The sequence below is a fragment of the Miniopterus natalensis genome, chromosome 3 (assembly GCF_054644295.1).
Source record: "Miniopterus natalensis isolate mMinNat1 chromosome 3, mMinNat1.hap1, whole genome shotgun sequence".
Classification (NCBI taxonomy): domain Eukaryota; kingdom Metazoa; phylum Chordata; class Mammalia; order Chiroptera; family Miniopteridae; genus Miniopterus; species Miniopterus natalensis.
Window position 1 is genome coordinate 75,090,627 of NC_142083.1, and position 12,620 is coordinate 75,103,246.

The following is a 12,620-nucleotide window of genomic DNA, read 5'->3' on the forward strand; positions in this document are numbered from 1 at the left end:
AATGTGCTTGGAGTGGAGGCATCGCTGACTAGCATAGGAAGCTTTGTAAAGGATGTGCACTCAGGCTTCAAGGCTGAGAACTCAGCAAGCAAATGACTCAGTTGCTGAAAGAATGCTCATTGATGGCACAACTACCGTAGTTGTGTTTTTCTTCCTGTTTTCCAGGTCATTTTATGAAGAGCTTTGAGGTTTGAAAGCCACAGTATAGTTGCTTTCTGAGGATTTTGACCCCTGAAATTCAAATGATCCCTTTCCTATAGCCATGGAGGCAGGGCAGTAACCGGACCCTAGGATTTTCCTATAACCTTTGTTAAGGCAGTAACCAGAGGGGGAACTGGCTTGATCTGTTTTGTAAGTGTCCTCTGGATCAAAAGGTATCATTTTTGGATAAGTGTGTCACGGTTCAGTGCTGTGTGACAGATGGAAAAATCCTATGTAGGGCATGCATGCAGGAAGGACTCTGAGGCCGTCTGGCACGGCAGGCTGATATGAACCCATCTCCCCCGAAGTGAATCGTTCATGCGCACTTCCTGAAAAGAACGTTCCTGTTTGAATATCTCGGTTGTAAAGGGGGAAGAGTTCACCACTGCGGGTGAGAGGTTCCCTGCTGCAGCGGATGGAAGGGGCTGGGGCACCGCAGAGATATTTTCACCCCAGGTGCCTTGCAGTCTGAGAACACTAGATCAGCTCTCCGCGCGGGTCAAGGGTTAGAAATCCTGGGCGTGCCACACCCAGGTTAGGTCCCCGCGGGTTTCACAGGGCCTGGGGGAGAGGGGGCGATTTGGGTGACCAGCTCCAGCTCGCGATGTGCGTATGCCACCGTCCACTCATGCAAACTCGCGCGTGGCTGCTTAGGCTCTTCCCAAACAGTCTGACCTTCCACCGGTTTCCCCCACTCCCGTCTTCCCTGTAGTCAGGTAAGGGGATCTCTGTTCCTTCTCTTTTCAGGGTGCGCCCTTTTGGCCTCTCCATACAACCAGTGATCGGTCCTGGGTATCCTCTGGGATTCACCTGGAAACCCTGTGGTCCCATTCTGCGCTTAGACCCACACACCTCGGGTCGGGCAGGCCCCACGCTGCCCTGGACTTAGTGGCTAGTCTTAGCGTGAGACACCGCAGCCTCATTGGCCTGTGAATGGGCCTCAGGGCAGCCTGGCAGCGGGCCAGAGGGCGGGAGAGTGTGGGATGGCTGGGCTTCCGGCTGGCTTGGCCGCTCTGCGCCAGTCCTTCTCCACTGCTACCCGAGGTGCGCCGGGGGACAGGAAAGATGCTCACCCTTGGAAGGTTTTGGCGCCTGGGCGGGAACAGGTCCACCCGTCAGGGCTCCCTGGACCCCCAAGGAGGGGCCGCGAGCCCCGCCCCTCCGGGCCCACCGGTCACGTGTCTTGCCGCGCCCCCAAGGGCGGGTCACGTGACGTTAGCGCTCCGTTGCCCGGCAGCGGCTGCGGCTGGCTGGCGGGGGCGGGACAGCCGGCAGAGGCGGGGCAGAGGGGGACCCTGCGGACCTGCGGAAGGAGGGAGGGGGCCGCGCTCTGCGCCCTGGCCGGGCCACGGGGCCACTGGGCCAAGCCTGAGGCGCTGCCAGCCGGGAGCCTGAACGGGAGCCGAACTGGAGCCGATCCAGCAGGACTGGCAGAGCAGCTCGGTGAGTGCGCGTCGCTGGGGGTCTGGAGGCCGAATTGCACCGGGAGACTGTACAAGGGAGGGGATGGGCTTTCTCCTGGGCAGTCTCGGAATGGGACAGCTGCTGGGTGAGGGTCGGCCAGGTGACCCCAACCCCGCAGGATCCCCGAGTGGGGATCCCCGGGCGGGTTGCGGCGCCGAGAGGACGGGGAAGTCCGGGGTGCTGGCGGAGTCCGGCTTGTAGCCTCTGGCCCTTTCCTGGGGGTAGGACAGAGATGCAGATGGACGCCTCTGAAAGATCCCTTTGGGGGCTGCTGGTCCCCCGTCCCACGCGGGTGTGACAAAGAGAATGAGAAACGACATGTCTGCCGGGCACTCACCATTGCGCTCGCCCTAGGTGCTTGCTTAAAGGAAGTTGACAGGCAAACCCCAAACCCACCCCCTGGATGGGTTTCAAACAGGTCTGCCAAGGGGGTAGCTAATCTAGAGAGAGTCCCCGTTAGTCTACCAGACCTTTCTCTGACTTCCCTTATATAGAAACAAACAAAAACTCTTCAAGATTCAGCTGGGCAAGCATCCTTTGGAGCGTCTGCTACCTGACTGAAATGTGGGGCTCCATCTTCCCCCACCCTATCCCCTGCCTGAGTTGAGTGTGAGGACCAGACTCTGCCCCTCCCTGGACCCTGCACACCTGCCATAAGGGAGGGCGGTGGGGCTGGCAGGGATAGGATGAATTTGAATCAGGTCTGGGCTGCTCCCTTTGCAGGAAGTGGCTTCTCTTTCTTCAGGCTCCAAGCAGACAGACAGCTCTTCCTTCCCACCCCTGCCACTGTGAGGATGTTTACAGGGCCGCTGGGACTGCCCTGACCACTCCCAGAAGGCCACAGTCAAACCTCACTGCCCGGAAAGCTCTCCATCTCCACTCTGGAACTTGAGCCCAGTCCCTGCTCACTGATGGCCCCAGGGCTTCCCTGTTCTTCACCCCATATGTACCTTTGTGGTTTTGGAGGCCACCAGGCCCTTCTGCCATTTCATTGGGCACACACACCAGGCTGACCCCAAATTGCTTCCCTCATTAACTTCTTCCATGACCTACACTGTGCACTGTCAGAGAAAGCCTAGCAGTGTACTGCCTGGGCTGCCCTGAGCTCCAGTACTCCCTGCCTCCTGTCCCCCAGCCATCTCCTTGACCCTCCCCTCTGCAGCCAGCCTTTCTGCCATGATTCCCTGCCTCTCAGGGCCCTCCCACATGGGCAGTATCTTGTCTTTGAGGGAGAGTCCCTCTTCGCCAGTATCGCCTTCACTACCTTTCCTTATCCCCTATCCTTGCTCCCTAGAAAGGACCTTCTCCCTGCCCAAAGCTGAGGCAGCCAGCACCTCGTCTGCTCCCTTGGCCCTCACACCCCCCTCCACTAAAGCATTTAGCTCATTGGATAAGAATCACTCTGTTATCTTGCTCCCCCACTGGGCACAGGAACTCACAGGATCCTCACCTTTTTCATCGTTGATGCCTAAATACCAAATGCTGTCTTACTTTAGGGCCCAGTAAGCATCTCTGTAATGCAGGATGTTGGATGGAGAGACAGATACTCTGAGGGGGCAAAGGTTGTGCCTTTCCTTTTATTATTATTATTATTATTATTATTATTATTATTATTATTATTGGTTTAAGATAGGAAGAGAGAGGGATAGGTAGAAACATCGATGAGAGAAACATCAATTGGCTGCCTCCTGCATGCCTCTTACTGGGGATTCAGCCCACAATCTGGGCATGTGCCCTGACCGTTAATTGAACTGGGGACCTCTTGGTTCATGGGTGGATGCTCAACCACTGAGCCATACCGGCCAGGCAAGGTTTTCCTTTCATGCCTCCACATGCAGTAAACTGTCTTTATCATACCTGGGGGCCCACTTCTGTTACATATGGGAAGATGAAATAAAAAGTGCATTTCCAAATAATGCCATTCTGAATTATTTAGAGCTAACCAAGGGATTGGTTAGTGAGCAACATTCCTCTGAATTCTCCCTCAGGGAAGGGACTTTCCAGTTATTAAAGTGCTTGAAAGTAGTGTTTCTGGCTGCAAACTGGGCAAGGGGGCAATGACCAAGGCTTCTAAGTAGGCATTCCTAGAAATACCCTAGTAATTTATATCCCTAGCAGAAATAGAAGAGCACAGAACTGTTCCCCAGTGTCCTATTGGCCAGTAAAAGCTGTGCCTCCATAGCGTGGCAATGAACAAAGAAGAGGGCCCCAACACAGCTCTTCCGACTTCCAGGACCTTCTCATAGAACCCTTTTAGAGGTTGGCATGGATGGATCAGGTTTGGGGCATTTCTGCAGCTGCTGACCCTGGTAAACACCCCTGACCCCACCCACCCATCCCCAGCCATGCTCCCAGGGATTCAGAAACCCTGACCTGTTTGTAGTCACCTTAAATAGGCTTTTCATGGGGCCTATCGGGGCCTAAATGTACAAGTTAATATCTGATGTTAACTGAGCTGTGAGGTGCCTGTGCCCTTGAAGCTTGCCCTGCAGATTAATTAGAGCTGATCCCAGCATGCTGCCAAATGGGCCAGCCCCTTGGGCCACATGAGACCACCAATCCCTATTTGGATTAGTGGAGATTTGGGTTTAAATTTATAAATCTCGACAGATCAGTCCTTCTGATCTTCATTCCATGTTATTGTCACACCAGATATCTACCTGAAATAACTCCAGGGGTCTCCAGTCTCCACTTCTTCATAAAACATTCTCATGTCAGTTGGTGGATTTAATTTTTCATTTTTTTAAATGTTTCCATTGCAGCCTGGATGTGGCTGTACTTTGGAGATATAGTATTTTGGGTGAACCATACTGCTTAAACCACAGGCTCAGACATTCGGTGTTTGTGCTTGGTTGAAGAGCCAATGGAGCGAAGCTACCATCTGTGGGATTTACTCAGTGCCTCTAAGTGAATCCCGCCCAGGCAGAATGATAGGCAGCTCCTTTGAGCCTTGGTTGCCCTTGGATAGCCGGTCACCCAGCAGCCACATGGGCACTCTGCTGCTGTGGGGATAGGGTCTGGTGGGGAGACCCTCTCCTCTGAGGAAAGTGGGCTGTCTTCTTGCCTGTCATGCAATGGACGTTGCACATTTATGGGGAACCTGGTGCTAAACCATTCATAGACAACTTTCTGGATGGGAGTTTCATATGTAGCAGAGCAGCTCTCGCTTCGATCTGCTGAAAGTCAGCCCTCTGCATCAGGGTTTATAAAAAAAGAAAAAAGAAAGGAAAAAAAAATTAAGTTGGATTTGAGAAATTAGCAGCTGCTTGGAAAGGTGTATTGCATGGTTGACACCTGGACATTGAAAAGAGTTCTGAATCTACAGGTCCATTATCTTGTGTAAGAGCCCTGTAGGGTGGGGATGTCCTCATTTGAAGAGGAGGAAGGTCAGCAAGTTCAGGTGTAATGTTCAGCATCACACAGGTCAAATTTAGACTTGGTAACTTGAGGTCCTAGGGTCTTTATAAATGCTACAGCTCCCTACTCCCTGAAGATGGGTTCAAATGGGAGGATTGTCTTAGGTGCTCTTGGCCAACCTTGGAATTCCATTCACCAAAGAGCCACACTCAACTGGAACGCTTCTGAACTTGGGATGGAGGAATTGCAGAGGAACAATGTTGGACACTGTGGTGGTTCTTGGAAATGGAGTCCTGACCCTCCTCTCCTATAGATGGTCCACATGTTCCTGTGTGGGGACTGCATCAGAGACCAGGGCTCCCCACTCACACACCCCTGGCCCCCATGGCTCTAGTGTAGGGTGTATACAGTGGGCCCAGAGAAGATTAACTAGGTTTGGATTCTGGCTTTTCCAGGCCCCAGGAACCCTTTGGAATGCCTGAGTGTGTCTCTTTTTTGCCCCAAGCCTGGCTCCCATCATGAGTGCTGAGCTCAATGTGCCTGTGGACCCCTCCACCCCCGTCTGCTCTGAGCCTGGCCACAAGGGCATGGATTACCGGGACTGGGTCCGCCGCAGCTACCTGGAACTGGTCACCTCCAACCACCACTCCGTTCAGGCCCTCTCCTGGAGGAAGCTCTACCTGAGCAGGGCCAAACTGAAAGCCTCTAGCCGCACCTCTGCCCTCCTCTCAGGCTTTGCCATGGTGAGTGCAAACACTTGGTGGGAACATAGCCTCCAAAATGGGCTCTGGCTAATCAATATCCTATGATGCTTCAGGAAGCAAAGCACCCCCTCTGGGCCCTACTGGCAGCCAGGATGGACCATTAGGAAGTTTCCCCACATCCCATCTCCTCCAAGGTGATGGTGACTGCTCTGTCAACCAGAGGGATTGCTGGGGAATACAGAGAAGTTCCCATCTCAGAGCCCACAGAAAGAGCTACTCTCACATTCACATAAAGTATTTGCCTGGCAAGGATGTTAGAGTGGTAGTTGAAATAGCTTCAGAGTGTACAGGGTTTCCTGGAGAAAAGTACCCACATCTGCCCATCTCAGGCACCACCCAAGAGTTTAGAAATAAGGACTTGAGCAGGAACTGTGGATTGATTTGGGTTTGTGTAGTGCAGCCCAACCGGGGTGCAGATGCCCCCAAATGTGGCCTCCGTGGTGACTAAGCAGAGCCTCTGGCCCCACTCCCAGCTGCCCACCTGTGGCTTTGCTTCTGAGTCATCCCTCAAGACAAGAGTCCATCTAAGGCAAAACTGAGAGCACTGTTGACTCCAAAGCCCTCAACCCACATCCCTTTAGGGAATTGTCCTGGAGGTGCAGATGTCAGGAGTCAGAACTGCTGGGGCTGGGGCTACCTCTCTCTCTGCTTTATGCTCAGAGGTCCTATTGGGCTGGAAGCAGGGGTTTTTTAATGTAAAAACAGTTGTTTTTCTATAGTCCAGAGCCTCAGTTGTCAAATTGGTGGTGCAGAAAATAAAAAGCTGTCAGAGTGAGCCACTGTGGCCATTCCTCTGACAAGGGCCTACTTTGTCATCAGTAGGGCCACCATTTTTCCCATCGGTAGGGAAAAATGACACCATACCTGCTCAGGGCATGACTTCATATAGGCCGAGGCAGAGGTCACCAAACTTAAAGGCAATAAATTTGGGTTAGGTCAAGTTTAAAGCAAAGGCTTAATTTGGGTCTTGTGTTTTTGTTTTTTTTAACATAATTACCAAAGTGTACAATCACACAGTATACAACTTTGTCTCAGAGTGATTTTCTTCCTGTGGTGTCTGTCACATTAAAAAGACAATTTTCTCAAGCTTAATTTTAAGGAATGTGTGTGAGAAGTTTAAACGTCACTATTAAGTGGTGTAGAGCTTGTTTTCTACACCACAGAAGAATTATAGTAGTGCATTACATTTTGCTGGCCTGTACTTATTTTTTAACTTTGGAAAATTAACTCAGGGAAATATTACACGACATAATGCAGTGACACAGTTTCCTTTCTGTGTGGGGCCTGGATCTCGGAAATTGCTTCCTGTCTGCAGCTATCTTTTTAGACCCTGGCCTTCCAAACATTTGGATTTCCAAACTTAGGGCAGCTTCCCTGTTTTCCAGCCAACAAAATGCTCATCTAAGTTGAAGGCTTTAAAACCACTCATTCAAAATTTGAAAATTAGCCCTTGAATAAAGTTTTCAAACAGAGTGAATTCTGGAGGAGGAGTCTGAGATGTACTAGCAGCCTTCAAGGGCATGAGTGGTCTTAGGAGGAGAATTGTGGGCCCCAGTGTGCTCTCTGTCAACTTGGCAATGGCAGTCATACTTCCCAGTATTAATTCATTTTTTCAGCATTTATGGAGTATCTCCTGCGTACCAGCAAATGCTTCATTTAGCAGCCTAGGGATACATTTTAGAAGCCACACAAGTGCCCTTGCCTTTTCTTCTAGAAGGTCCCTCTCGGGGAGGCTGCCCCAGCCTAACATGCACCGGAGATTCCACCATAGCAGTGAAAGAGCATGGAGCCAAGTCAAGGGTAGGGAAAACATCAGTGATGCTTGATCAGATTAATAGGCCACCAGTAAATCAGATAACTATTCAGACTGTGGTGCAGCTTGGATGAAACAAGTGACCAATACAGATTGTCAGCATTTTGGCCATGGCCAAACAAGGGCAGGGACATGGAAACATGAAAATAGGCAGTTTGCTAGGTGGAGTCCCCTCTTTATACTATGTATTCCCTAATTAGAATTGCAAAACTGTTCCTTTGTCCAACAGTAAGCACTTAAGCCCAACCTTAAGCTTATTTCTTCATGTTTATCTTTCTAACACAGAGAATCAGTGATCTGAGCCCCCCTCTTAAAATCCTAACATAAACAAAATGAAAAATGACCTTTTAGCTTTTTCTCCTCTGGAGGCGAGTAAAACTGCTTCCTTGTAGACCTTTTAATCATCTTTGTTTCTTATCTCAGTGCCCTCTGTGGTTTACAGCATTGTTTTGTTGGGCCAGAGCCTACCAGGGCCACAGGGGCACTGAGAAAAGACCACCCCTCGACTCCTGTTGGCTACTATCCTTTTGGAGCAGTAATCACTGCTGAGTTTCTGTTCAGGTATGGTCCACTAGGACTGCCATATCTTCTTTTTAACTACCAAATGTTCCATTTCCACTGAGGGGATGAGGTATTCACTCTAAGAGATAGTAGTTGCTAGAAACTGTGAAATCTTAATTTTTAAAAACAGGGATGACTCATATCTAGGAGGCAAACAGAGTGGATGCAAAAGCCTTCCCCTGGCTTCTCTCTTTCTGCCTCCCCGCCCCCTTCCTGGTCTGGTTTCTTACCTTTGGGTGCCTGGGAGAAGGCCCTTGGTGAGCCCCAGAGCCCTTGGTGGGCCTGAACTAAACCCTCCACTGGGGAGGTCCACAGTGCTGAGTGCCAGGATGGTGGGGTGGTAGGATGCTGGGCCTCGGAGGGAGCTATTCTGAATGGATGGTGTCTGAGCTGGCAGGGGCAGGAGCAATTTGCTCAGTCTGTATTTTGAAAGCCCTTTAGGGACTGGGGTGAGCACTGCCTAAATGGCTACAGGCATTTACTGCTACAGAGATAAGCTGGGGCTTCTTCTGGTTCCTTCTGTGTATCTTTTTCCCTTTCATTTAAAAAATAATTTTTATTTTATCAGTTATTACATGCACATAGTTTAAAAATTAAGTATAGTTGACCCTTCAACAACATGGGCTTGAACTGCACAAGTTTACTTACACATGGTGGGTGCCCCTAACACTCCTGTGCTGCGCAAGGGTCTACTATACTGCTGAGGGACTTAGAACAACCCCAGCAGACCCATGTTCCCCACTCCCTAGATGCAGCCTCCTGCAGCTTTCTCAGTCTCCATGTTTCCAAGTAACATTTGGAGACTGCTGTTTCTTGATTTATCCATTTTAGACGTTACCTGTTGGCATCCTGTGACTGCGGTTGATGATTCAGCTCTCTTCCCAGCTCAGCCTCCTTCCCACAGCTGCCTCTCCTCACCACTGCCCTCATGTCCATCACCATTCCTGGCCCTCAGATGTATATGCAGGTTTCTCTCTCTGGCTTTGGTGTCAGCTGAGATACACCCTGTGGCCTATGTGAGGCTGTCTAGGTTTGCAGCTCTGATCTCGGTACCATCAGGAGCCTCCGTTTTTACTTTTTTTACCTTTTGAAAGGTCAGTTTTTATTTTTTAAAAACCACAGGTTTTTTTGCAGCTAAACCACACTTCAGCTTGGCTCTGATATCAACAGCAAAGCCACATGTTCCCAGAGAAGTGTGGCCTCTGCCCTGGCTCATAGCTCAGCACCTCAGATACACCCTATATTCTGTGTTTGGGAAGGTACCCAGAGGGTGACCCTGCCCCATGCTTCTTTAATCTATTCTATACTTTTAGATTTTTTCTCAGTGAGATCTTCTGTAGCTAATCAGAAAAAAGGAAAGTTATAGCTGAGCAGTGAGGAGGGTGTTCCTGTGCTCTGCAAGGGCCTTGAAGGTGGTTGCCTTGTCCAGCAGCACCCGCTCTGCCTTGCAGGTGGCCATGGTGGAAGTGCAGCTGGAGACGCAGTACCAGTACCCACCGCCCCTGCTCATCGCCTTCAGTGCCTGCACAACGGTGCTGGTGGCTGTGCACCTCTTCGCCCTACTCATCAGCACGTGCATCCTTCCCAACGTGGAAGCTGTGAGCAATATCCACAACCTCAACTCCATCAGTGAGTCGCCACACGAGCGCATGCACCCCTACATCGAGCTGGCCTGGGGCTTCTCCACTGTGCTCGGCATCCTGCTCTTCCTGGCTGAGGTCGTGCTGCTCTGCTGGATCAAGTTCCTGCCTGTGGACGCACGCCACCAGCCGGGACCTGCACCTGGCCCCGGTGGCCACACAGGCTGGCAGGCTGCTCTAGTGTCCACCATCATCATGGTGCCTGTGGGTCTCATCTTCGTGGTCTTCACCATCCACTTCTACCGCTCACTGGTGCGTCACAAAACCGAGCGGCACAACCGTGAGATCGAGGAGCTGCACAAGCTCAAGGTGCAGCTGGACGGGCATGAGCGCAGCCTACAGGTTGTGTAAGGGTGTGGCTCCCCTGAGGCCTGGGAGCCAACAGAAACAGCCTGCTTTGGAGGGAATTTCAAAAATGTAAATTGCCATGAGGCTGCCTAGACACTGCCAGAAGTTCAACACCAAAGTTTTACTCGTCTTAATGCCGTAAAACCTGGATCATTTTCCCTCAGAAGATGGAAATCCTTAAACGAGAGACACTGTTGCTTAGGGCAAAGAAAGGCTGAGTCCTTGGCCCTGGAGAATCCTGAGACAGGAGGCAGGACTCCAGCACTGTGGTCGTCCCAGAGATGTGGACCAAGCAGCCAGCAGTGCAGGGAGCCTGGCGGAGGCCCGGAGAGTCAGGGTAGGGCTGTGAGTTCAGAGGATTGCCCCATGACACTTCAGATGGGCTGCATGGCAGCTGGGCAGCACATCTGATAGTACCAGCCTGCTGTGATTAGGTGAGGACTGTGGCAATTAGATGGGCACAGGATTACAGCTGGGCCTGGTGCTTCCCTCCCCTGCTCTGGAGGGAGCTGGGTGGCCTGGCTTGTGGGGAAGGCAGGGGCCTGGGGTACACATCAGCCAGCAGGTTTGGAGGGTACTTCGGGATGTGGCAGGGCCTAGGGGACTTCCAAGGGTAGAGGCCTGGCAGGGTCTGGGAAGCCTGTCTGGGGCGGAGTCAGCTGATCCTCTGGGCTGTGGCCACAGAAAGCCAGGGGCACTTGCTCAGGTGGCCCATCTCCCTGCTACCCATGTGCCAGGCAGTGGAAGAGGTAGCTTGGAGGACTTACTGTTCTAGACAAGGCCGTTGGCCTGGCATGGTCTGTGGGTGGTGGCACCAGGGGCCAGCCCTGGCCAAGTGTGGGTCTTGCTTATGACATGGAACCAACTGCAGAGAAGGCACAAACCCACATAGTGCTCCCTCCTGGGCCCCCAGGCCTCTCAGCTGCACTCAGTGCCCCGCTCCCACGTTTACTGCCGTACGTAGCATGGGCTCTGGTGTTTTCACTACAGGCATCAGGTTGCCCTAGCTCGTGTTCTTGGGCTGTTCACATACAGGCTACAGCTCAGCTTACATTATGAGCATGCTATACCCCAAGCTGCTTTTAAAATCGTCTACCACATTGGCTGGCAGCCACCTGGAGGAGGCCATTTCATTTGTTTTCACAAACTTCATTGGACTTCATGCTCCGATGGCATTTCTCTCAACAGCCTAATATAATCTCTCTGTGGGGTCTGGGTTGCCTGTGTCAAAACACCCTGGCTGGCCTGGCTGAGGTTTCTGGGAATGTGACCTACTGGCGAGAACATAAACCTTAACCTGTAACTCTGAAATGCTGACTGGTGACACTTATGGGGAGCCTGGACATGGTGTCCCTCCAGGCCAGAGAAAGCCCTGACATCTTCTAAAGGGCGTGTCCCTTGCATATTCTGCAGACATCTGTTGTGACTTGCTTGCTCTCTAGTGCATGTTTCTTCTTTTCCACAGCCTGCTGAAAAGGCTTATCTGGTTTAATGTGTTTGCTTTGCAAAAGTATGTCAGGACAGCCACTTTGTGTCCTAGCAGTGACAAAACAAGCTGCCTCTTCCCCACAGCTGGGAGCAGGCAGCAAGCCCTTACTCTGGCCTAAGCCTTTTGAGAATGGCTATGCTGGGCTCACTCCTGCTGCCACTTTCCTGGGCCATCTTGTACCCCTGCCCCAAATGTGCCAGACCCACAGAGTGCCATGCTCCCCAGACTGGAAAGAACACCCCCAGTGCCAGTGGGGGCCCATTGTTATGCCTTATCCATAGGCAGAGCTTTTGGCCTGGCCGTAACAAGGTCAGATACAAGGTGCCCAATGAGTACCACAGGAATAGGAAAGATGCCACATACCACGTCTAAACCCTAGAAGAGTAACGTTCTTGTAATTTCTTATTCCCTCATCCAGTGCTTTCCCAGCCCCACCCTTTCTAGAGACATGAGGCAAAGAATTTCTGTGGGAACAGAGATGACAGTGAGTCCCAGGACTGCTGAGGGGTGGGGGTGGGGGATGGACCACCTCAGGGTAGTCCTGGAGCTTGTCTGGAGATGGAGGATAAGCTGCTAGTTGGAGCTTCGGGAACTCAGCAAGGCAGTTTAGGGGAGGGGCTGGCAAATTACACGCTAGAAATTTGGGTTCTGGAGGTTTCAGGTGATTGTGGAGTGTCCCAGTCCAGTGGCCTCTGTGTGGTGAGGCACTGTGGGCCTCCCTATTTCCCTCCGAGCAGAGTCTTCCTGGTGCTCATAAAACAAATGCCTGCAAAACTTGAGGCCTGTTCCAAAGTGGAACACAGCCTCCATTTATTACCTGACCAGAAGTTTCAAAACTCAAATGTTTCTATTTTAGAAACTGTGAGGGCAGAACGTATCTTAGTGTCTTCTAGGAGGGTCTGTGGAGGCTAAAACCACAGAAGCCTGAGCGGATGGAGGTTCATCTGCAGTCCTTACCTGTCTCATGCTGATTAGCTCATTAT

General features: G+C 51.5%; 1 protein-coding gene across 5 annotated transcripts; it reads left to right on the top strand.

The window, feature by feature from the left end:
- Positions 1-1,504: 1,504 nt before the first annotated feature.
- Positions 1,505-11,671, top strand: ORAI2 (ORAI calcium release-activated calcium modulator 2). 5 transcript variants are annotated; one of them, XM_016198993.2, is made up of 3 exons: positions 1,505-1,644; positions 5,478-5,765; positions 9,612-11,671. In XM_016198993.2, the coding sequence occupies exons 2-3, from the start codon at positions 5,541-5,543 to the stop codon at positions 10,149-10,151; spliced, it is 765 nt and encodes a 254-aa protein (XP_016054479.1). In that variant the 5' UTR covers positions 1,505-1,644; positions 5,478-5,540; the 3' UTR covers positions 10,152-11,671. The 5 variants fall into 5 exon arrangements, with proteins under 5 accessions (XP_016054479.1, XP_016054480.1, XP_016054481.1 ...); XM_016198994.2 differs by having other exon boundaries at positions 5,528-5,765; XM_087815590.1 differs by lacking the exon at positions 1,505-1,644 and adding an exon at positions 8,992-9,254 and having other exon boundaries at positions 5,710-5,765.
- The last annotated feature ends 949 nt before the right edge of the window (positions 11,672-12,620 follow it).

Excerpts from the sequence above, each read along its gene's own strand:
- ORAI2 (XM_016198993.2), top strand. The coding sequence starts at position 5,541 with ATGAGTGCTGAGCTCAATGTGCCTGTGGACCCCTCCACCCCCGTCTGC. Across the intron at positions 5,766-9,611 it reads TCCTCTCAGGCTTTGCCATG|GTGGCCATGGTGGAAGTGCA; the intron begins GTGAGTGCAAAC and ends TCTGCCTTGCAG.